General features: G+C 42.4%; 1 protein-coding gene across 1 annotated transcript in view; it reads left to right on the top strand.

Moving 5' to 3' along the window:
- The first annotated feature begins 7,627 nt into the window (after positions 1-7,627).
- The window catches only part of LMBRD1 (LMBR1 domain containing 1), a 99,299-nt gene continuing 83,890 nt past the window's right edge, over positions 7,628-23,036 (top strand). The window contains exons 1-2 of the mRNA XM_031455941.2: positions 7,628-7,838; positions 14,548-14,724. Coding sequence (XP_031311801.2) covers positions 7,749-7,838; positions 14,548-14,724 — 267 coding nt within the window. The 5' untranslated portion in view covers positions 7,628-7,748. The remainder of the gene's footprint in view (positions 7,839-14,547; positions 14,725-23,036) is intronic.

Genomic DNA, 23,036 nt, shown 5'->3' with positions numbered 1-23,036 from the left:
ATTGATTTTTAGGGCTTAGCAAAGAAAAGTAGTGTGTGGGTTTTGTTTTGTTTTGTTTTGAGTTTGTTTAAAAGTTATGAAAAGGAAATTTCTTGAGGCTTTTCTATCAATCACCAAAGCTGCCTTCCACTTTAATATGAGAAAAAGATTCTCTGAGTGACAGTGAGCTATCAAACCAGAAATTGTGCATGTGGACCCATACATGTATTGATAAGAATAATTCTAAAAATCAAAATTTGGTATCTGTTAGTTCTAGGTCCTGTTTCTCTAAGGTATCACATTTGCAGAAATTGCATTGGCTTTTTATTTGATACAATCCTTAAATTGTCTACTAGCTAAAGGTTGTTTATAATTGACCCTAAAAAAACAAAATTGATATGAAATCAACATTCCTGAAGTTATTTACTTAGTCTACAAGACCTACAGAAAGTTTCAACATTGATTATTATTTTTTTAGGGCTAAAATTAACCAGTGGCAGTTATTTTTTTTTAAAAAAATCAATTTATTCAAATTTTTGAAATGAGAAGCATCCTCTTAAGGGAAAGCTGTTATTTTAATATAAAGATGAAACATTATGTTAGGAGTTATTCTGCAGAGAATTAGAATGTTTTTTGAACCGTGTATGTGACTGGCTGTTTTCATTTTATATGATACATGAGCAATGGAATTTAATTAAGAAGAGGATATTGAGTCTTTTCTTATTTAGTAATATTCGTTTCTCACTAACTAGGCAAAAATTAGAAGAGCGTTTTTTGTTACCGTTAGTAGAATACACCACAGAATCTGCAGAAAACGCCCTTTGTCTTCACCAGGAATGCCATTGCTCCAGCTTTTACTGCCATTTGGACACACCTCTCCTCTTCTGCCAAGTGCCTTCCATTTGCCCTGCCAAATCCATTCTTCACCCTTCTCCACCCTGCTCTGTGCCCTAGGAGGCTAATAATTATGCTTTGCATCATATAGACTCCCTCTAGCTTCCTGCTAAATTCATCCAAAAGGGGGCACTGCAGGAGACAAGGGTGTAGAAGGAGAGAAGGGTTGGAGGATTTACTCCCAGCGTGCTCTCCCTCAGGGACTCGGGGTTGACAACTGTGGCCTGGCAGCTCTTTCCTAAGCTTATGGGTCTTTCCAGATTCCAGTAATTTCTTGTCCTTGTCCTTTTAGGAGTTCTTGCTGTTGTCAACCTTAGGGTTAGCTTCCCTGTAGTAAAAGTCCAGTCATTAAAGTGTCTTGAATCACCCCTTTTAGGTATATTCTTTGTTTTCTGCTGGAATCCTGGCTGATGAACTCATCTCCTCCCTCTCACCTGATTACCTCATTTCTTTAGAGTTTAAGATGTCAATCAAACTTAGATTGATGTAGCTGTGGCCCACACCCTTACTATTTATCTTAGAAACAAGTTCAAGTCTGAGCCACTCCTAAGAAAACCATCTTTGACCTCATCCCCTTCGGTTTTTTTCATCATTCCATCCCTCGTTAGTCAAGCTTCCTTAAAGAATGGCTCATATTCATGGTCTCTGCTGTCCTAAAGCGCCATCATTCCTCAGCCAATGCACCTGTCTTCTTCATGCCCCACTGAAACTGTTCTAGAAGTCATTAGTGACATGGTCAGTGGGTACTTGCTAGTCCTCTCATTACATCTGACATTGATAATCACTGGCCTCAGCTTAGTCAGCTCTTGCCTCGACTGGAGCAAGTGTCTTAATTGAAATAAATCCTGGCTTCAAGTTTTCCCCATCTCCAACCCAGCATTCAGATCATCCTAAGGGGACCTTTTGAAAATGTACGTCTTACTACATCGCTCGCCTGCTTAGAAGCCTTCACTGTTCTCATCACCTTCAGGATAAAGCCCAAGTTTCTTGGCAGGGAATACACATCCATTCAAGACCTAGTCTCTTAATTGGCTAATTCCTCTCACTGTTACCCTGATTGCTCAAGCAGTACTGAACTTGGTACCTCAAGCCTTTACACACTCTGTTCCCTTGATGAAGGACTTGCTCATTCCACCCTAGGCTGCTTGGTAAACTCTTTTTCACCCTTTAAAACCTAGCCCAATGTTACCTCCTCCTGGAATCCTTTTCAAACCTCAATCAACTTCTTGAAAATTTTTAAATTAAAATATTTTTAAAAACAGAATTTGTATCTAATGGTCAAAATTCCTTACTTTATATCATTAAAAACACAGAAAAAATTATGACATATATCTGGCAACAAATGAAACAGAAGGATAAATGTCTTTATTGTTTGAAAACTTAAAGATCAATGAAAAATTTTTCACATCGTGCTACAGATACGACCATGTAGACCTGAGTTACTGTAGCCTGATAAACACGAATTGGACTAGTTAGCTTTACAAAAGTTTGTGACCACTAAATCATTAATATATGGGAATTGAACACTAAAAGTTACACTTTGATTTCAAATATAATCTGAGAAACTATGGCCAGAAATAAGGCAAATGGAACCCAACAATGAAAAAAAAAAGATACTGAAGTCCCAAGAGGAATCCTATTGTTAGAAAAAGAGCAACATATGCTATAAACAAACCAAAAAATATATCCTTTGTTAAAATTATTGAGTGTTCTATGGATCATTTTTCAATATCATAAGTTTAAAATCATTTTTTATTATAATTTCTACTTATAATATAAACTGACTTTGAGATTACTGTATGTTTGACTTGTATAACCAAATTCATTTTTTATACCTTAACGTATGTAAACACCAGGTTTAGGAATTGACACAATGAAAAACACTTGCAGGAATTAACTGATATTTTCACATGTCTAGACGATGAATAAATCAGGTCTTGCATAGCCAGAAGAAAAATATTAAGAAGAAAACTCACATGTACCACCAGTTCATGTGGGAACATTTGTCCCAGTAGGGGAAATGTAAAAATGGTATCCACTAGGAGTTTATAATTACAGAAATATGGAAATGTGAATTTACTTTATGATACTGTGTGCAATCTAATTTTAGGATGAGAAATTGGAAAATTGCCTCTGGGTCTATAAATCAAAAAAACACTCAGATATTAACATTTCAGTGCCATTTTCTTCTGAGCAGTTTTCTTTACAACAAAATGGGTGAACTACATTTCTGAATATAGTTTCTACTTTGGGACTCAAAAAAAACTATTTTGACTTTACATGAAAAAGAATGGAGAACATAAGCATTTCATTTTTCATGGACTGGCACTTGTGCAAAAACCTCTGGCTCCCCACTGGGTTATATACAAATGAGCAAATGAGCAAATGTTCTAGCAGAACCAAATGGGCCTTTCAACCATATGTGCCAATTACCTCCTAACACACTGTAAGCCCTTTCACAAAGGAAAGAAGAAAATATCATATGATATCACATACGTGGCATTTAAATAAATGATACAAATGAACTTATTTGCAAACCAGAAATAGACTCACAGACATAGGAAACAAAGTACGGTTACCAAAGAGGAAAGAGGAAGGGAGGGATAAATTATGAATTTGGGATTTGCAGATACTAACTACTATATATAAAATAGAAAAACAACAAGGACCCACTGTAGAGCACAGGGAACTCTATTCAATATCTTGTAATAACCTATTATGAAAAGAATATGAAAAAGAATATGTATAATTGAATCACTTTGCCGTACACCTGAAACTAACAAAATATTGTAAATCAACTGTACTTCAATAAAAATTAAAAAAAAAAAAAAGCAAAGAAGAACGTCTTAGAGTTGTGATGACAATTCAGTTGGATGTCAGTGGAAGGTCTGCAGGGGCGGAGAAGAGGAGATAACGCAGCATCAGAAGGAAAAGCTTGCTCAGCCTTCCCCAGGCCCATGCTAACGCTCGCCCCGGATCACTGTTAAATCCTTTGGACGGAAGATTAAGTGTAGGCGGTTCACGAAGCACGACAGAGAGATAAATTCTGAATCAACACATAATGGATCAGGACAGACATGGGCAAAGTCACTAGGATCTGAGGCCAGCAAGGCTTAACTGCAACCTGACCAAAGGTATTAAAAGAGCTGAAGAAGAATTTGTCAATCAGAGGAGGATTATGGGTTAGCAAGAGAAGTACAGACAAAAGTGACAGAAAGACAAATTCAGAGGCTTTTCAAATGTCTTCTTTGGAAGAACAGTCTGACATTTTAAACTTCCAACAAGGCAACAACATTAAAAAAAGTTACATAAAAATCAGCTTTATTTTTGCTCAATAGCACTAATTATCAGAGAAATGCAAATCAAAACTACAATGAGGTATCACCTCACATCAGTCAGAATGGTCATCATTCAAAAGTCCACAACCGATAAATGCTAAGAGGGTGTGGAGAAAAGGGAACCCTCCTAAACTGCTGGTGGGAATGCAGTTTGGTGCAGCCATTATGAAAAACAGTATGCAGATCCCTTAAAAAATTAAAAATAGACTTACCCTATGAGCCAGCAAACCCACTCCTGGGCATATTTCCAGAAGGAACTCTAACTCTAAAAGAGACACACATCCCAGCGACTTTGGGGAAAGGCTATTCAAAAGCTGAGAGACAGAGGAGTTTGGGGAGGACCGTTGCTCCCTAAACACTGCCTTCCTCCAAAGGCTTCTAGTCCTCTTGATAGTCAAGGGGGTCTAGGTTCTGATAGGTCTACGCTTTCTGCAACGTCTCCTCTTATTACACCCTTTGGGAGTGATGGGCTATTTAAATGGGCATTTCTTTAACTTAAAATGGAACAAAGTCCACAGAAATCCTGGTACCCTCCCATGAGTTGTTGGGTTTGGGAGATAGGGCAAGAGTTTCTACAGGAACTCCAGGTGTCTTAGTCCATTAGAGCTGCTTTAACAGAAATACCACGGGTGGCTTAGAGACAGCAGAAATTTGTTCTCACAGTTCTGGAGGACGGAAAGTCCAAGATCAAAGTACCAACAGATTCGGTGTCTGGTGAGGGCCGGCTGTCTTCTCACTTAAATTTCACAAAGCAGAGGGGGCCAAAGAGTTGGGCATTGACCTTCACGAGATGCCCTCACGATCTAAACACCTCCCAAAGGCCCTACCTCCAAAGACTACTACCTGGGACTTCAGGATTTAACATATCAATTTGGGGGTGGGGCACATATTCAAATATTCAATCTGTAGCACCAGGGGACTATCTATTGGTTTTTCACATACTCACGGACTACATTAGAATGTGCACACAGGGAGCCTTGAAGCTCTTAAAGGCAGGTATCTTGGGCTGAGGTTTATCAGGACATGTTCTGTTTCTGAATTACTCATGTTTGGAAATTTTAAAAGTGAGCATGCCTTCCTTGTCTAATCATAAACAACCAAGAAAGATGATGATGATAATGATTTTTTTAAAGAATTCTGGTGTGTAATAGAAGGCTTCGGAGATCTAAGAACATCATTCAGGAGAATGTGTTCAGTCCTTGCTGGTCTGGTCATGTGCTGATTAAATAGTACGACTCGACCAAGTGGAAGTATGGAGAGATGGGTTGATGTGCCCATTTCTGCCTGCTCAGAAGCCTCACTTTCTCTTTTCTCTCTCTCTCTCAATTTTCCTGAATCAAACTACTACTAGCCTTGTCATGAGTCACTCTCATCAGCAACACTGGTGCATAAAGCTTTTCCAACCTTTAAATCAAGCAATGGCCCAATACTATACTGATACTTAGGTGTTCAGAGTCAGCAAAAGAGTGACATCCCCCAACCACCCTCTCCCCCAAAAAACCCAAATATCAAGACACAATAAAATATTCTCAGGCACACAAAAAAGAGTGAACCCAGTTATAGAATGGGGTCAGTTCAACGGAGGGTACATCAGCTATTAAAAAAAGGTTCATTCCATCTTGAAAAAATTGCTCATTTCACATAAAATGTAAAGTGGTGGGGAGATTAGGGTCTTTAATTCTTTGTCTCTCTCCTAACCATAAATTCATCTTTATGTGCAGAGTTAAAAAGGGAGGTAAGAGGAATTTATTCTAAATTCTTGGGCCCTTGAGCCAAATAAAATATTAATAAGTGGACTGGAGTGGGAGAAGAGAAATTGAAGAGGTTTCTTTGGTGAGAATTGTTGCTGGTCTGTGAATCCCCACCTCGAACCCCCAAAAGTGATGTGTGTGTGTGTGTGTGTCTTTGTGTATGTGTGTGTGTAAGTTTAGGGTGGGGTGCTACCATCAAATTCCTAGCCTAGTAAGGGAGGCCTCAAGAGAGCTACTTGGAAAATTTGAAATGTAGTCCTTGCATCTGAGAGATACAGATGGCTGGTACCCAACTCAGGGCTGGGAGAATTTCAGCAGGCTCTGGAGTGTAGGCTGCCTCCCTCTGGGATGTCCAAGAAGGGCTGATTGTTTTCCAGGTAGAACTAGGAGAATGAAACTACATTGGGAATGGCCTGTGCTCTCAAACGTTGTGGGTGCAAGGTATGCATGATGATGTGCAGGGGGGAAGCTGGGTCGTGTGGGCAACGGGGGAAACTGGCCTGGTGTTGTCTTAAAGCTCTCCTCCAAGCCAGGGGGCCTCCAGCAGAAGACAGGAGAACTTAGCAGGAAGAGGCAAAAGTTTGTGTACCTTAGTATGCCCTGCAGCTGGGGAATGAATTCTAAGTGGCCACCTGGAATAGAGACGTCCCTATTTACTTTAGGGAGACTATAGGAGAGAGGTCTCGGAGAAGTGAATGGCTCACAGGAGAAAGAGTCACGTTCAGACAATCAAGTTCAGAGAACATGAAGCCACCTTTGATGGTACAGCTCACGTTAAAACTGTCTTCTCGCGTATTTTCTCTTCCCTCCTCATTTCATCCTGGGAGGGCGGCCACTCTGCTCCCTCCCTACTGCGGGATTCTAGCCTGAAATAGGTCCTAGGCAGAGGATAACTTATCACCACATAATACATTGTAGAGACGTGGGATTCATTCATAAAGCTGTGTTTTGAGTACAAGTGTGTTTGTTCAGTTCGGTGGTTAAACAGGTACCCACGCTCCAGTGGACCAGCGCCAGCCCATCCGAGAACTACTGCCCTGTGGTTCACTAGGTGGCTACGGCAGGATCTGTTTTGTTCACTTAGGAATATTACCCGAAGCTGCGATTTCATTATGAGCATGTTCCCAAACTCAAATATCTCTAGGGTATTTGTCATCATGGAAATTTACAAGCGTGTACGGATCTAAACAGAAAGACCATAACATCACATGATAAGGCAGCGTCCAGCCAGGCTGGACCCTGATGCCAGCATATCAGAAAGTCATCGGAGCAGCCGGGAAACTTTTACTTCGGAGTCAGCCACTCCTGCAACCTGAGGAGGCCTTCTGCTACTCAGGGCGCTCATTCTTCTCGGACACTAAGGACACTCTTACTTGACGGCGGCAGTGGGAGCCGCGAAGGTTTTCGTGCCCTCTAGACACAGCCGCTCCATCCGCGCGGGGATCCCTGCCTTTTCCACCCCATCCGCCTGGACCTAATCAACTAGTCCTCATTAGAGACCCCGCCCCCGCGCTCGGCCCCGCCCCCGCGCTCGGCCCCGCCCCCGCGCTCGGCCCCGCCCCCCGGAGACGGGGATACGTCACAGCGTCCGGCGTCCCAGGCGCGCTCCGCCCCTCCCACTGGTCGCTAGGGGGCGCGCGCGGGCCGGGTCCCCTAGGCAACCACCGCTCCGCCCCCTCCGCCCCTTTAACCTTTAGGGTGCGCGGGCGCCGCGGCCCTGCTCTCTCCCCTCTCCCCTCCCTCCTCCCCACCCTTGGGCTCGGGGCCGTCCCGGCCGGAAGTGAAGATGGCGGCGGCGGCGGCAGCGGCGGCGGCGGCAGGCGCGGCGTCGGCCGAGCTTGTGATCGGCTGGTGCATCTTCGGCCTCCTGCTCCTGGTAGGGGAGGCGCTTGGAGTGTTCCCGGGGTTTGGGCTGGAAGGGGGAGGGAGGGGCCGCTCCGGCCGGAGACCCTCCTGGCCCCGCCCCGCCCCTGAGAGCGGGGCTGCGGGGGGCTGGGCGGCGGGGGCGGGGCCGCGGGGGGCAGGGAGGGGGCACTTCCGGCCTCCTGCGGTGGTCCTGGTGGTGCAGGTGTCCTTCCTGGGAACCGTCGGCTTGGGCTCTGGGGCCCCTCGGGGTGAGAAGGACCCTCGGGAAGACGGCAGCACCTGTCTGTGCAAGTTCAGCGGCCGCTGCCTTGTCCACCTGGAAGGGGGCCTCTCTGCTCCTCTGTTTTTTCCTGGCTCGCTGCCCTTGGGGTGGTTGAGTCGCTAACCTTCTCTGCCCATTGTGCGAGTCTGCCTTGATGACGTGAGTTGTCCGTTCTGACTTCCAGGTCTCACGTTCCTTTCCATTCTTGTTGACAGGTGTAGACACCTGTGCAGGGCCTAACTGTAGTCCTCTTCACCGCCAGTGCCAGGGTATTTATAGCTCCACCTGTTTGACCTCAGGTGCCTTCTGTCCCAGCCATCTGAGTCCTGTTTATCCAGGGGGCAGAACGTGGACCTTAATAGACCTAGTTTTTACTTCACTAACCCGTATTAAAAGCCTTGGGTTTATTTTATTTGAGAGTTCATTTTATTTCTTTTCTACCCTTCCCTGATTTCTTCCCTCATTGTCTTCATCCCATCCTGTTGTTGCTTCGGAGTCTCAAAGTATTTTGCCACTTTGCATTATGAAAACAAACAAAATCAACAAAAAACCTTTACTTCCTGAAATCAAGATGTGTATGCTTTATAGATTGCACTACAGTGACAGCAACCTGTGTATTCTGCTTCTCTAGTAAATGTTGCAGCAAAAACTCTTAAGCTTCCCCTTCCCCGTCCCCCAAAATGTGAAGACGTTAGAAAAGGCTTCCCTTGTTACCTAGACCACTCTCCCAGAAAATAATACTGCCTTTCCACTGGAACATGCTACATTTCACTTGGAGAAAATTGACATTGTAAAGGTTGGTTGTGGTCTCCAAAGCCCATCCAGTCCTGTATTTGGAGAGGTCACTGCCTTTTCCAGACTGTCATATTCAGTTGACTTTGTAGGGGAGCAGAAGTTGGCATCCCAAAATATGTCTCGTTGGCTTGATGAATTTAGGCTGATAGTTGTTAAAAAGAAAGATTTCCTGGGTCCTCTTTTTCTTACCTCTGTCCTAGCTGCCTAAAGAATTTAGATAAGGGGCCTGTTCATGAAATAGAGCTATCACCAGAGATATCTGCAAAGAATGTGGACTAGGTGTGGTGGGGGGCACTCCACGGGGCCTAGAGATCTGAGTCTGCTCTGTGTCCCCTTGTCCCTGCCAGGCCGAGCAGACATTTGTTAACCAAACTTGTTTTTATATCTGCATCTGAATTGCCTGCCTCCCTGTTGAAGGCCCAAACCACTGACCCCAGCATCCTCCTCTGTCAATAGCCTAGCCATTTTTGCTAGGTATTCAGTTTTCTTGGGTCTCTGTGTGATATTTACCTTATTATTAAACTTTCATTTGTTTTTCTCCTGTTGATCTATCTCATGTCAATTTAATTCTTAGACTAGCCAGAAGAACTTTAGAAGGAAAGGTAAATTTCTTCATCACCGACAGTTGAGAGGAAAATGAGCATGTAACCAGTATCAAAGTTGAGGGGGAATATCTTGGCAGTTTTCAATTATTAAACATTTAAGGTACAACAGTTGCTCTGTAAATTGTAGGACACGGTGTAAGTAAATGCAAACAAAGAAAATGTGGCTTTTCAGAGGGCCTGCAGATAGGTGGGAAAACAAAAATTCTTCAGACTGGTATTTTAAGTGCTGAAAACCAAAGTGTGATTTTATGAATTAAATAGGACTCCAGAGAATAGAGAACAATATTGGAAGAAAGTGGAATTAAGGCTAATGTTGGATACATGAAGAAAGGAAGGCATTTAAGGTAGTGATATGACCACAGGAACAAAATAAAATGAGAAGGAAATTAAGGGTTTGAAATTAGATACTGGAGTAGAAAGAAATTAGGAAGGCTGTTGTTTAATTTTCTGCAAATTTCTTTAATTCCTGGATTATTAGAAAAGAGCTGAATTCTCATGTCTGCTTCTGCATTTAGTCTTTTGAGATGTTATTTCAGTTGAAGTATATGAAGTTTTTAGTGATATGTAGTTGGAAGCACAGTATTTTTTGGATAATTGTGGTTCTATAATACTACATCAAAACTCAGTAACCAACTTAGTTGGAATATGGAATCTGAAACCCTATCAATGAATTTTTTGTTCTGTTTCATTAAAATCCCTTAGTGTGTGTTGCACTTTGAATGATTGGTTCCCCAGGCTTGGTTTTATACCATGGTGCATTTGGTCATTTAGAAAATCCAGCTTCACTGAGTTAAGCAGATCTGCCAAAGATTGATACATTCTATTACATAATATCAAAATAACACATTCATCAGTATCACCATCTGATCTTGTCAGAAGAAATGTCCCAGAAACAAGTACCAAGCAATTGTCAAGCTCACTGTCCTGGATACAAGTTTTCTAAAATTCCGATTTTCCTTTGAAAGCTTGAATTATTGTCATTGGCAACAAATGCTGTCAGTTGTTTTCCTTGAAGTGACAGGGTCCCTTTGTTCCTTCAGACAAAAATCTGCCAACTGTCCAAGTCTGAATAACCAGAGTCGGTCTCTTGTGCTTTCAAGTAAAAATGATGTTTCTCGAAGAGTGCCTGGTTTGGCTCTCAAGTCGTAAGTGTGGAGGTGTTTTTCCTGGAGACAGCCGTCACACCATGCTCTGTAGCTGGGCACTGGCTCCCTCATATCTTCCCTCGTGGGGTATTAGAAAACTCGAAGATTGAAGGTTAATGCAGTTAACTTTTACTACTTCATCAGGTACAGTCTTTAGTTAAATAGCCCCCCCCCAATGAGTGTGTGATGGTGAAGAATAAAATGACTCAATCCTGGCAGAGTTTCGTGCCCTTGTCTTGATTCCTACTTAATTCTCCAGCAGTTTTACCCAGCTTGGCTTATGCACCATGAGTGCAAATACCAACGTAGTGGAAAAGGCAAATGACATCTTAGTACTATTATGAGAATAGTTTTCAATTTGCAAATCCCCAGAAAGGGTGGGGGAGACTGCCGGGGGTCTGGGGACTTAAGACTTTGAGAACCACTGCCAGTCCCCTGCTAAAGAATCAGAACACTAAGGCTGGTGACTTCTGTAATCTTGGGCCAACAGAATGGACTTCGGTTTCTTCTGCCCCATGAGGACTGGTTAGATTTGGTTCCTCCAGGCCTGTAATCTAACTATGTTTACTCTGTCAAATCTGACCCTCAGTAATTTGGCTAACACCATCTTTCACATTGCATTTCTCATTACGATACAAGATTGAGTCTCCATGTCTATAAAGCAGGTTTACTCTTGTTACTCAGAGTGAGGGGGAAATCTGGGAACTTGTTAGAAGTACAAAATCTAAGACCCCAGCCCTACTGAACTGGAATCTGCAGTTTAGCAAGATCCCAGGCGCTATGTGTGCCCGGTCATTTAGCAAACATTCATCTATTCTCACTCCTACCTCTGCCCCAGTGGTTCTCCACCTTGCCTGCTCATTAAAGCCACCTCGGGAGAATTAAAAACCCCAGTGCCCAGACCAGCTGAATCAGAATCTCTTGGGAGGAGCTGCCGACTGCTCTAAACCTTTTCCTTAACAAAATCACATACTAGTTTCTTTTATGAAATCCTCTAAGATGTTACTTCATTTGGCTCTTAATAATAATTGCTGCTACTTCTTAAGCAATTCCTATGGGCAGGCACCGTGCTAAGCTCTTTCCGTGCCATTTAATTCTTACAGCCTGCTGTGAAAGAAGTGTTCTTATTCTTTTTTTATAGGTGGGGACATTTGATTTATTTTATAATATAGTGACTACTGATGGATTTAACTCACAGAAACAAAAAGCTCTTTGGGGCTCTGTTTTAAAACTGTAAGGGGATCCTGAGACCAGAAAGTTTGACCACCTCTGACTTAATTATTTTGCCTGGAGTGCCCTTTCCCTGCTTCTCTGCCTGTTATTGGCACACTCCTTCCTCCGGAATACCCATCACTTTGTAACAGTGCAGATTGTCTTGAAGGCCAACAAAAAATTTATTGAACACTTTGCGTTAGGTAGATAGAAAAGGCTCATCTTCTGATGACCTCAAAGTAATTTGAGGAATGTTTTAAATATTTGTGAATTCATTTAAAATCAAACTCAGTAAGTGTTACTGTAAATAACATTTAGAAAAATAATTTTCCAAAAGAAAAAAGAAATTTGTAAGTAGTTAAGCCCACATTTGAACCTAGGTTGGTCTGTCCATCCTTCCTGCCTGCCTGCCTGCCTGCTTGCTTCCCTCCCTCCCTCCTTTCCTTCCTTTTCTTTTCTTTCTTGCTTCCTTCCCTTCCCCCCTTTCTTTTCTCTTTCCTTTCTTCTTTTCTTCTCTCTTCTCTTCTCATTTTCTTTCTCTTTTCCTCCAGCATCCATCCAAAGTGCACGTTCCTTTTTCACTTTACTTTTTCCTGCTGTTCTGACAACAACTGAAATGTTAGTGATGTGAAGGAGTGACGTGCAGCCACTTGGATGGGTTTCAGGTGTATTATGCTAAGTGAAAGAAGGCAGACCCAAAACATCATACTATAAGTACATTATGACATTCTAGACAAAGCAGAAGCTATGGGGACGGATGACAGACAGTGGTTGTCAAGGACTGGAGAGTGGAGAGGCGTTGACTGTGGAGGGGCAGAGGGGTTTTTTTGTTGTGGTGGAACTGCTCTGTCCTGATTGGGGTAGGACAGTTAGGAAATAGAAACCAGATAGGTGATATTATTCAGTCTGGCTCCTGAACTAAGATACCCAGAAGGGATGTATTGTTACATGAAAAACTAGGTTCACCTCTTGGTGGGTGTGGAGCCAAAGGTCACAACCAAGCCAAAGAGCAGAAGAAGGGAGCTGGCAAGGCAAACACTGGGAATGTTTCCCAGAGCAGTGTCTCCTCAACAGCCAGACGGGAGGGGGAGGGGGGTTAAACTAAGGGCCATGCATATTCATGAAGGGGCTTGAGTGGAGCAGAATTCAGCATAGAATGGGGGAAAAGGTCAACAGAGTCCAGGCTGTAGTTGAGTGAGGTCACGAGGGTCAGAAAAGGTCAACATCATCATCCCTTAGTTCCAGCTGATCTCCTGGCTGGGCACTGAGGGGGGTTTAAATTCTGTAAAACAGCTCAAGAAAGTGCTTCAGGCTAATCTTTACCATTGAAACAGAACTGGGAGTTTACAGCTGATTTATTGTCTTTGCTGTTGTTACTTCTCTTGCCTGATAAAACAGTCCTTTGCTTCTCAATTCCCTTAAGATCTTTAATTACTGAGACCTGTTCATGGACAGCGCTGTGGCCTGGCTTAAATTGCAGAAAAGCTCGGGCTAAAAATGGCTTCTCTGATGTCAAGAGAGCCATGCCTGGTTCTCTTTGGGGACCCCCGACCCTTTCCACTGACACTAGAAGTTGAGTCTGTTGAAAAGCGTGAAAGGACAAAACAGTGCTTTTGTCCCAGAGCTTTTCTACCGCTTACTTCAACCAGTGGTTCTCAGGTTGGGCTCAGATGGGATCCGCAGGCATTTAAAGCGCTGACGCCTCGTGGATCCTCAGTCCCTGATTGCATTGATTTCGGGGGTGGGCATAAAGGTATTTAAAAACGACGCAGGTGATTCTGACACAGCCAAGGTTGCGGATCACTGATGTAGTTTCTCTCTATGACCCCCTACTGTTGAGTGGAGCAGAAGTTCTCAAAGTGTCGTCCTGGGACTGGCATCAGCGTCACCTGGGAACTTGTAAGACGTGCAGATTTTCTGGACCTGCTCCAGACCTATTGAGTCTGAAACTCTGGGAGCAGCCCTCCAGGGGGTTCTGATGTGCCCTTAGTTAGAGGGTTGCCGGAGGTTGCATTAGTTACTGCAGAGGGCTTGGGACTGTTAAGAGTGCCTGGTTGATTGAGTGATAACCTCAGTACCTCTGAGTGTACTTTTTTCACTGGAAACCTCCTTGCAGTGCACACGAACCATTTTCACTGTTCCCTTTTCCTTGTGTAATGTCCTTTACAGTTTGAATTACAGTATAATGTGTGGATTGCATGGTGATCCCTGGCAGTTGATCCATAGCTGGATGGTACTCTTGAGCTGTCATAATGGGACAGAAGTTAATTTCAATTCAACTTATATTCTGCGCTGCTTACGTAGTAAGAGTAGGATAGAACAATGTCTAGCTGCAGCTTCTTCAGGTTGGGGAGATCTGTAGGGAAAAAGTATTCAAAGCTAGTTATAACTGTAATGTTGTATGAGACTGTTAATGACTGCGCTGTGTTCAGTGAGGACAAACATAACTGTTATCTGTCACTTTTGCGTGTTTTTTACTGTGTCTTTGTCCCTAAGTGAGGTTGTACTGCATCCATGAAATAGGCTTTGAGAATTAAGAATCTTGAATCAGTTCATGAGGGGTAGTGGCTTTTCTTACACATCTGAAAGCATCTTTCCTTGACATGAAGTTTCCTGCTGGAGACTTTCAGACACATGCTGAAATCAGTCTGAGAGAGTACGTTGGGCAGTCACAGAACATTTCTCTTGGTTCTTTTTCAGGCTATCTTGGCATTCTGCTGGATATACGTCCGTAAATATCAGAGCCAGCGGGAAAGTGAAGTTGTCTCCACCATCACAGCGATTTTCTCCCTGGCAATTGCACTGATCACATCAGCTCTTCTGCCCGTGGATATATTTCTGGTTTCCTACATGAAAAATCAAAATGGTACATTTAAGGTAACTATGATCGTACTACGTGAATTTTTTCCTTTCATATTCTTGACCATTAAGTGTTTAAGTTGAGCAGTGTTTTCTTGTGATCTCTGGGAATGATTGAGAATGGAAGTGAACCTAGGGGTTGAGACTCTGACAACTAACATGGAACAGACTGTTCACTGACATGACAACTGTCAATGCAGCCACCATGCAAGTGTGAAGAATGCCTTTGTTAATCTGGAAATAGACCAAGTCATTGTAACAGGTTTAATTTGTGGGGCCTCTTATAGCTCCCTTGAAGTTTCTTTGACTTGATTTACATTGATACAGTAAATAAATAATTCAGAAGTGCTTTTGTTCATATTAAGTTGGGGTCTTCATCTCTGTCTCAGATCGAGCACTTGGAGTCACTGTGAGGTGGTGAGGAGACCAGTAGGCTGGGAATTATGAGACCTAAGTTCCAGCCTTGACTCTGCTATCTAGAGCCTGTGTCTTTGGCCAAGCCGTGCACTTTTCTGGACTTTAAATTCCTCATTCGTAGAATAAATGGTGTTGGACTGGAAGATTTCCCAGTTCCTTTTCAGTTATGCAGATTACTTTTTACAGTTATGCAGATTACTTCTTATCAGTGTAAGCTTCTCTGAGGCACGAACTATGTCTTGATTATTTGTCTAACACACAGTAGGTACTTAAATATTTGAAATCTCATTTCAGTTATCTCAGTAATGCATGATTCCAAAATAAGTTCCTGAATTGGGCCAACTGGGTTGAAATAATTGGAAAATGTTTTTGTAGTTAGGTTTACATGTATCCTGCTTGCTGTGAAAACTCCAGTTATTTTCTGTAGGCCGGTCGTTTGTTTAGCAAGTATTAAATTTTTTTTTTAATTCTAATTTTTTATTGAAGTGTAGTCGATTTACAGTGTTAGTTTCAGATGTACAGCAGAGTGATTCAGCTATACATATACACACATATGTATTTTTTTTCAGATTCTTTTCCGTTATAGCTCATTACAAGAAATTGAATATAGTTCCCTGGTAGCGAGGATTCATTGAGCACATAGTATGTCCAAATGCTGCAGAGATGGTAGCTGACATCTGGGGAGTCTTTACCATGTGTCAGGCCCTGTCCTACATGGCTTCCGTATCTTAACTGTCATGGATGTCCCAAACAACCCTATGAGGTAGGAGGTGTTACCCATGTTTTTATGGGCAGGAAACCAAGGTTCGGAGAGGCGACGTCCCCCCTCTCAGGTGGGAGGGCTGTGAGTGCTGGCGCTGGGATCCGAGGCTCTGGAGTCCAGTCCAGGGTTCTTTGCTCACTTGCAGTGCATCTGTGCCTGTATCTGTATCTGATGCTGTGGAAGGAGTGGTATCCCTTGGTCATGATGGTCTGAATAAGGAGATTTTCTGTTTTAAAGTTAAAGTTGGAATATTTGATTTGTTTAGATTTTGCAGGATTATGGTCTTCATCGTGGAGTTTCTGAAGTAAGTATGTTCATGAAGTCCTGAACCTCAGATGATGTAGTTGCTCTGAGACCGTGCACAGTTGAGTCGTCACTTTCTGGGCGCTAGGTTTTTCTTTTATTAGTTAATTTATTTAAATCTGTGAGATTGGATTATGTTTGTTTAAACAGGACTTGTTAGGAATTCACCCACCTACAGAAGCAAGAGTATTACTCCTAAAAACTTAGGGTACTTACTAAATGCCCCATAAGGGAAGAAAGTGTTTAACTGTAGTCAACGTGCTTATTTTCTGTTTGTTAAATCTAAATGTGGCACCAGTACTTAGAAGGGAGCAATTCCATGTTAATGTTCTTTCCTCCCACTTTTTAAATACTTTTATCTTGCATTATTGAGGGATTATTTATTCAGCAATTGTATGTCCTTTTCCCCCCTACTTTTCAATTATTTGGCTGTATTTAGTTCTGTTTTTTTTAGCCAACTCAGAGCTTAGGTAATGTACCAGTTTTTCCTCTAGTACCTTAATACCTTTGTGATATTTTAAAACATTCTTTATTTCTCTTTTGGTCTTTTTTTGGGAGGTGGTGGGATGGGGGGAGGGGTCAGTGACATTCACAAGAGTTGTCATTTGAAGCTGGCCTGTGCTAACTCTCAAAGTAGAACTGAGAAGACTCTCAAAGAACTCTTTCTCAGTAAACTGTAGAGAGGATTTTCTCCAGTAAGTTATTAATGAATTCTCTTGAGTGCTTAGTGAAAGACAGGAGCCAGTAGTGAAGAATTAATTTTCTAGACTTCATGCTACAGCTGTAAATTTAGACATCTTTTTTTTTTTTTGCGGGGGGAGAGAATTAGGTTTATTTATTTATTGTTACTATTTTTTTTTTTATTTAACAGAGGTACTGGGGCTTGAACCCACGACTTCATGCATGCTAAGCGTGCACTCTACCACTGAACTACACCCTCCCCCTGAATTTAGACATCTTAGGGTGAAAGTATACCATGGTGTCTTCAGTCTATTCCATCCTTATTAGTCAGGATAAATGTACAAGTTGACATTGTTTTCCAAGATGAATTATGTTGTATCTTAAATTTTATAATGTGCGTTTCTTATTTCTAAATGAATGTATGTATTGTCTAACTTTCTCTATTTCCACCTCAAATATTGAAGACTCTAAATTGATCACAGTTCTGTGTATAAGGTGTAATTATTTGGAAACACCAGATATAAACGACTGCTAAAATTTGGCCTAGGAACAGAGGGTTTCAGGCAGGCAATCAACAGTACTTTTCTCTGTTTTGTCTTATTTACCTTCCTAGCTGTCTCTGCCTTCTTTTGGCCAAAGGTGTATTATTATAACGTCTGAGCTGTTTCCATCGACTTTTTTTTCCAAGACTATGAATAATTTTAGCTAGGAAATTTTTTTGTTTCTAGTTTTTTTGTGTGAAATAATTAACTTTTTGATTAAAAAAAAATCCTAAAGGATAGCTAGACGTGTTCTATTACAGTGTCTTGTATAGTTAGCAAATAACTTTGCAGTGATACACACAAAGTGTACCAATCAAAAAAAATCAGAAACTGACACTCACGTGAACAAATGTCCTTTATGTTATACAGTATGTAAAGTGAGAATTAGTAGTTAAGCTATGGCATCAAAACATTTAATGTTTCGGTGGCTGAAGTGTTCATATCTTACTTCCCTCCCCCAGTGATTAATCACTTTCTGGCCAGTTATGATGAGACGTCTGGGTTGAACTTGGTACTGCTGCCTCATTCGTACTCGCAGATGGTGGTAACTGTATCTTAGGACTTTGTATTCTTTATCACACGTTAAATATGTTCATTTACTTGATATTTAATAAGTCTGTAATATGTATCTGACAAATGCTAGAGACTGACGATGAAAACAAAGGAGGCTGCTGCTCTCTGGGAGCTCCCGTTCTGTTAAGACCAGGCCGACAGTAAAGCAGCACATAAAACAAGCCAGCGTCCTAGTGCTCAGTTCCGTGAGGACGTCCAGCAGGCTGATGTGAGAGGCATTTGAGTTGTGGTTGCCCAGGCAGGAGAACTGGAAGGCCAGATTGCGGAGGGGCACCAGGCTGCTAAGGATACTCGAGATGAGACCGGAGTCACTGGCAGAGCCGGTGGGGTGGGGGACGGCCTTTGGGGAGAAGGGGCAGCAGATACAGAGGCCCCCAGGCAGAAGTGGGTTTGGCCTGCTTGGCTGAAGAGTAGTGTTGTGGGTTGTGCTTTGGTAAAGCTGCGATTGAGAGGAAGGTGGGGACCAGATGGTTTAGGACTTTCAGATCCTGTAAATGACTTTAGATTTTCTCCTGACTGCAGTGGAAAGTTAATGAAGGTAAGAAATGAAGTTGATCTGGATGAGAGTGGTATTAGTGAAGAAAAGTGGTGAAAATCAGTGTGTATTTTGAACCAGAAATGGACCCACAGACATAAAAAATAAATGGTGGTTACCGGAGGGGAAGCAGCAGGGAGGGTTAGGAGTTGGTGATTAACAGGTACACACTGCTGTATATAAAGTAGATTAACAGCAAGGTCCTTCTGTATGGCACACGGAACTACATTAAGTGTGTTGTAATAACATAGAATGAAAAAGAATCTGGAAAAAAAATATGTATGTCTATGTATAACTGAACCGCTTTGCTGTACACCAGAAACTAACGTTGCGAATTGACTACACTTCAATAAAAAAGTAAGTTAAAAAAAAGTCAGTGTGTACTTTGTAGGTAGAGCTGCCTAGATTTGCTGATGGAGTAAATGTGGGGGTGAGGGAAGAAGAAAACCGAAGGGGTGCCTAGGTCCACTTCCTCCTCAGAGAAGTGGGGAGGCCTGGAGGAGCAGTAAGGCCCATGCGTGTACACGGGCAGGTGGGGGAGTGTAGGGAAAAGAGCCATGTTTTGGACCAGTTCCCTTCAGAGTGCCTACCACATGTATTCACCTGGCGGCTGAAGCTTCGGGGAAGCCTCGGGGACGGGGAGAAGTATCTGGACGTCATCATCACGTGGGCCGTGTTTAGAGCTGTGGACTGACTAGTGTCTGGGGGAGCTGAGTGGCGAGAGAGGGGTTGGCGCTGGGCCAGGGGTGAGAGGCTACCTTACGTCGAAGCCGCCCAGGGCAGAGGGCAGCCAGAGAGGTGTGGAGAAGGGGAGGCTTCTCAGGAGAAGAACATATTTCCGGAAGAGCGAATGGTAGGTAGCTTTTCTGAGTGATGCTGAGAGGTAGAGTGAGAGAGGTTTTGGGGGGACCAAGAACATGCAGAGTGATTCCCGCAGAGCGGAGGGGCAGGCAGTTGGAGTGAGTGAGAGGCAGACATAAGGCGGGCCAGTGGTGATGGGGATGCATGTGACCTCCTGGGAAGTTCTGTTCCCTAGAAAAGTAGTAGGGGGTCCAGGGAGCTGTTCTTATTTATAGTGGTGGTATGTTGTTTTCATGGAAACTCAAGTTCACATACTTTAGGATTCAGTGGAGTGGGAAAGATGTTGTGGGGGTGCATCCAGGGGCAGTGTCCTTGAGTCTGGATCTCAAAGGAGAGGGTCAGCTGTGAAGAGCACGGGCATTGGGTCCGAGGAAGGGGTCGCACTGGAATACAGATAGAGGCAGGTTTCAGATCTGGGAGGAAACCGAGGAGCTCTTGTCTTCTTTACAGACCTCTAAGTCAGTGTTGTCTCAATCATGGATGTTTTGTGCTGGGTAGTTCTTTGCTGTGAGGGGCTGTCCTGTGTACTGTAGGTGTGTAGCAGATCCTTGCCTCTACCCACCAGAAGCCAGTAGCATCCTAACCCCCCTCCATTCCCCCTCAGTGTCTCCAAGACATTGCCAGGTGTCCCATGGGGGACAAAACCTGAGTAAGAACCACTGGTCTAAAGTGAGGTTATCTGGTAAAATTCAAGAGAATAAAGTGTAGTTTTGGATTGGACTGTGTGTTTCAAAGAGTCATCTTGAAGAATGGGAAGAGAATTTTACATTGCCCAGTACATTTTTGTTTTGTGGAATTTATGTTCTTCCATATTCTCTATGTAATATTAGTTCTTGATTGTCTCATGTTCCTTTGGGTCTTCTGAAGTTCCTTTTGGTCTCTACTTTGGGAGGCAATGATTTATAAAATGTATCAAGGGCATAGCATTTCTCAGAATGTAGAAGAAGGAAGGTTTCAAAAACTAAGTTCTTTTGATGGTAGATCAGATACCTTGGAGGCAGGGCAGTACATAAAAGCCAGATATTACAGAGTACTGGAGTGATGTTGTATATTTTACACATATTTTTGCTCTAAAATAGTAACAGTAATACTCTCTAATTGCCATAAGATTTGGTTAAACGAAAGAACCTTGGAGAGTAAAAGACACTAAATTTCAGTGAACCTTTGGCTTTAAATTTACCTTCAGACTTCCTACATGTAATCTTTTTCTGAGGTTGGGGTTCGTCTTCAATTTTCAAGTTTAACTTGTGATTCTCAACGGCTACATTAATACCTCATGGGGTTGACTTGGAAATTGGTATGGAGTTTGTGTGAGGGTAGGTGTGATTATCCTCAGTTTCAAAAAAATCTCCGTTTCAAACTTTTAAAATTTCTGGTTTGTTGCACAAGTATAGGCACTAAAGAAACACAGCTTTTGGAAAGTGAAGCTTTGATTGAGTGTAGATTCATCTGGATCCTTGAATCATTGATGAAAAAATTTCCAGTCATCGGCAAGAATTCTCCCCCTCTACCGACCCCGTGCTTTTGCACTCACGTGGGAACGTTGTTTACCACTCTTTCCAGGCTCCTGTAGTACATGGACAGGTGTTTCTTGCATTACATTTTTTAGACAATGAGACTGGGTGTCAAAAACTCTTTGTTGCAGCTTGTTCTGATTCCTCCCCAACTCGAAAGTGCTTCGTGGATATTCATGTAGGCCAGTTTATAGAGATTTCATCTTCATCATTGTTAATGTCTCTGTGGTATTCCATGTTACAAGTGTACGAGAATGCATTTTACAATTTTTCCTCAGGCAGGCAGATTGTCTCTGTTTGTTGTTGTTGTTTATTGTTTTTTTAGTATTTTAAACAAAATTACCCTGAATAGCATTGGGGAAAAGGCTTTTTGGTGAAACATCAGTAAACATTGCTTGGTGCAGGCTGGAGTTTTTGGGGATGAGGGTCTCCAAGTACGCACGTCCTTGTACACTTGACCTTCCACAAGGCGGTGAGCTTTCCCCAAATACACGTGAGTCAGCAGAGGTACCCGACCTCCTTTTGTTCTCTCTTCTCATAGGGTGAGCAGAAGAGTGGCCCTTACAGGAGACGAACACCCCGGGCTTGGGTGCCAAGTAGTGGGAGCTGGATCTAAGCTGTTTGTGGGGTGCTGGGACCCTCCAGTCGCCGAACACCTGCAGCCCCTGGGCCCCTGGGTCCCGCAAGTGATTGACATTGAGTCCAGCTGGTCCTCCAGGGTGGGAAGGGGAGGCCTCTGTCCCTGCTTGCTGCCAGGCGTCCCAGCAGGAGTTCATCCACTGCGGGACTGCTTGTCTTAAAACGCATGTCTACTGACACCTGTCCTGATTGTCTGAATCTTTTTAGGAGCGATTCCAACAAAGAATGTCTGTGTCATAGACCAGCTTTCTTACCACTACGGTGTGTAGGTGGCTTTTCCTCCGTATTTGCCACCACTGGGTCTTGTTAATGTTCTGAATTCTGCCGTTTAGGTAAGGTGAAAGGTCACCATAATCATAGATTTTCATGCTTCATTAATCAAGTTTAGTAAGTGGCTAAATTCTTCATTATTGGTCTTTTTCAAAAAGTTTTCTAGCTCTTACCTATGTTTTTCAGATGACTTTTAGAATCAGCACATCAAAAGACTACCAGCTATGGGATTTTGGTTGGCAGTGTATAGTTTTTATAAATTAATTTGGAGAAATTTGGTATTTATGATCTTTTCCTGTGTGAACATGTGACTTTTCATTTATTTACAACTTTTATATTCTATGAGTTTCTTTATGTAGTCAATGCAGATTTTTTTTTATTTAGCATATTAAAGTTTTTATAGTCTTAACTGCTAGTAGAAAAATACTGTTTTTATTGTGCATTGTGTGTCAATGTTTGCATTTGTAGTGCTGAATTCAGGCTTCCACATTTTTGTTCTTTTAGGCATAGGTGAATGGAAATTCATAGATATTCATTGCTACAGGCATTTATAGGTGAAAAAGGAAAAAAAAAGAAAACCTAGATTATTTTTGGAGAATTAAATGTGGATACTCTTCCCTAAGAGACCTTGTAGTAGGATGTTGATACTGACCTGAGTTGCTTAAAGTATTGAGAGGAAAAATTTGACCTGGATGCTAATTTCTGCCTTGCTACTTACTAGCAATGACCAGTCACATAGACTCTCCAGGTTTAATTTTTTATATGCATAAAATCAGGATATTCAACAGAAAGGCTTGCTATCCTGCCTCAGTTCTAATTCATTCATATACAGATTTTTTTTATTGGAAAAGATTAAATAGAATTAATTTTTTAAGTTAAATTACTAAATTTTAATTGCTAGTTTAAAGAACATGTATGGATGGAATGCAAAAGAGTTTAAATTGGCTATTCTTTTAGGTATTTAAAAATTTTATATTACGCTGTATATCTTCTTTCTCAAATACAAATCGTGTTTGCCACTCTCTGCATAAAAATGCATCACTGATTTTCACTGCCCTTAGGACAAAGGCCAGAATACTCAGCATGACTCACAGGTCCCTCGAAGCCCTGTCTCCCCACTCACCACTGCTCTGTTACCTTTCCAAAAGCTCTAGTGAATCTCTGTTTAGCTTCGTGCAGTTTCTTCAAACTCTCTGTGTGTGTTCCTTGACTCCCTTCCCTCCTTCTGACTA

The sequence above is a fragment of the Camelus dromedarius genome, chromosome 6 (assembly GCF_036321535.1).
Source record: "Camelus dromedarius isolate mCamDro1 chromosome 6, mCamDro1.pat, whole genome shotgun sequence".
NCBI lineage: Eukaryota > Metazoa > Chordata > Mammalia > Artiodactyla > Camelidae > Camelus > Camelus dromedarius.
Note: the sequence above shows the minus strand (reverse complement) of the source record. Positions and strands in the feature narration are given on the sequence as shown.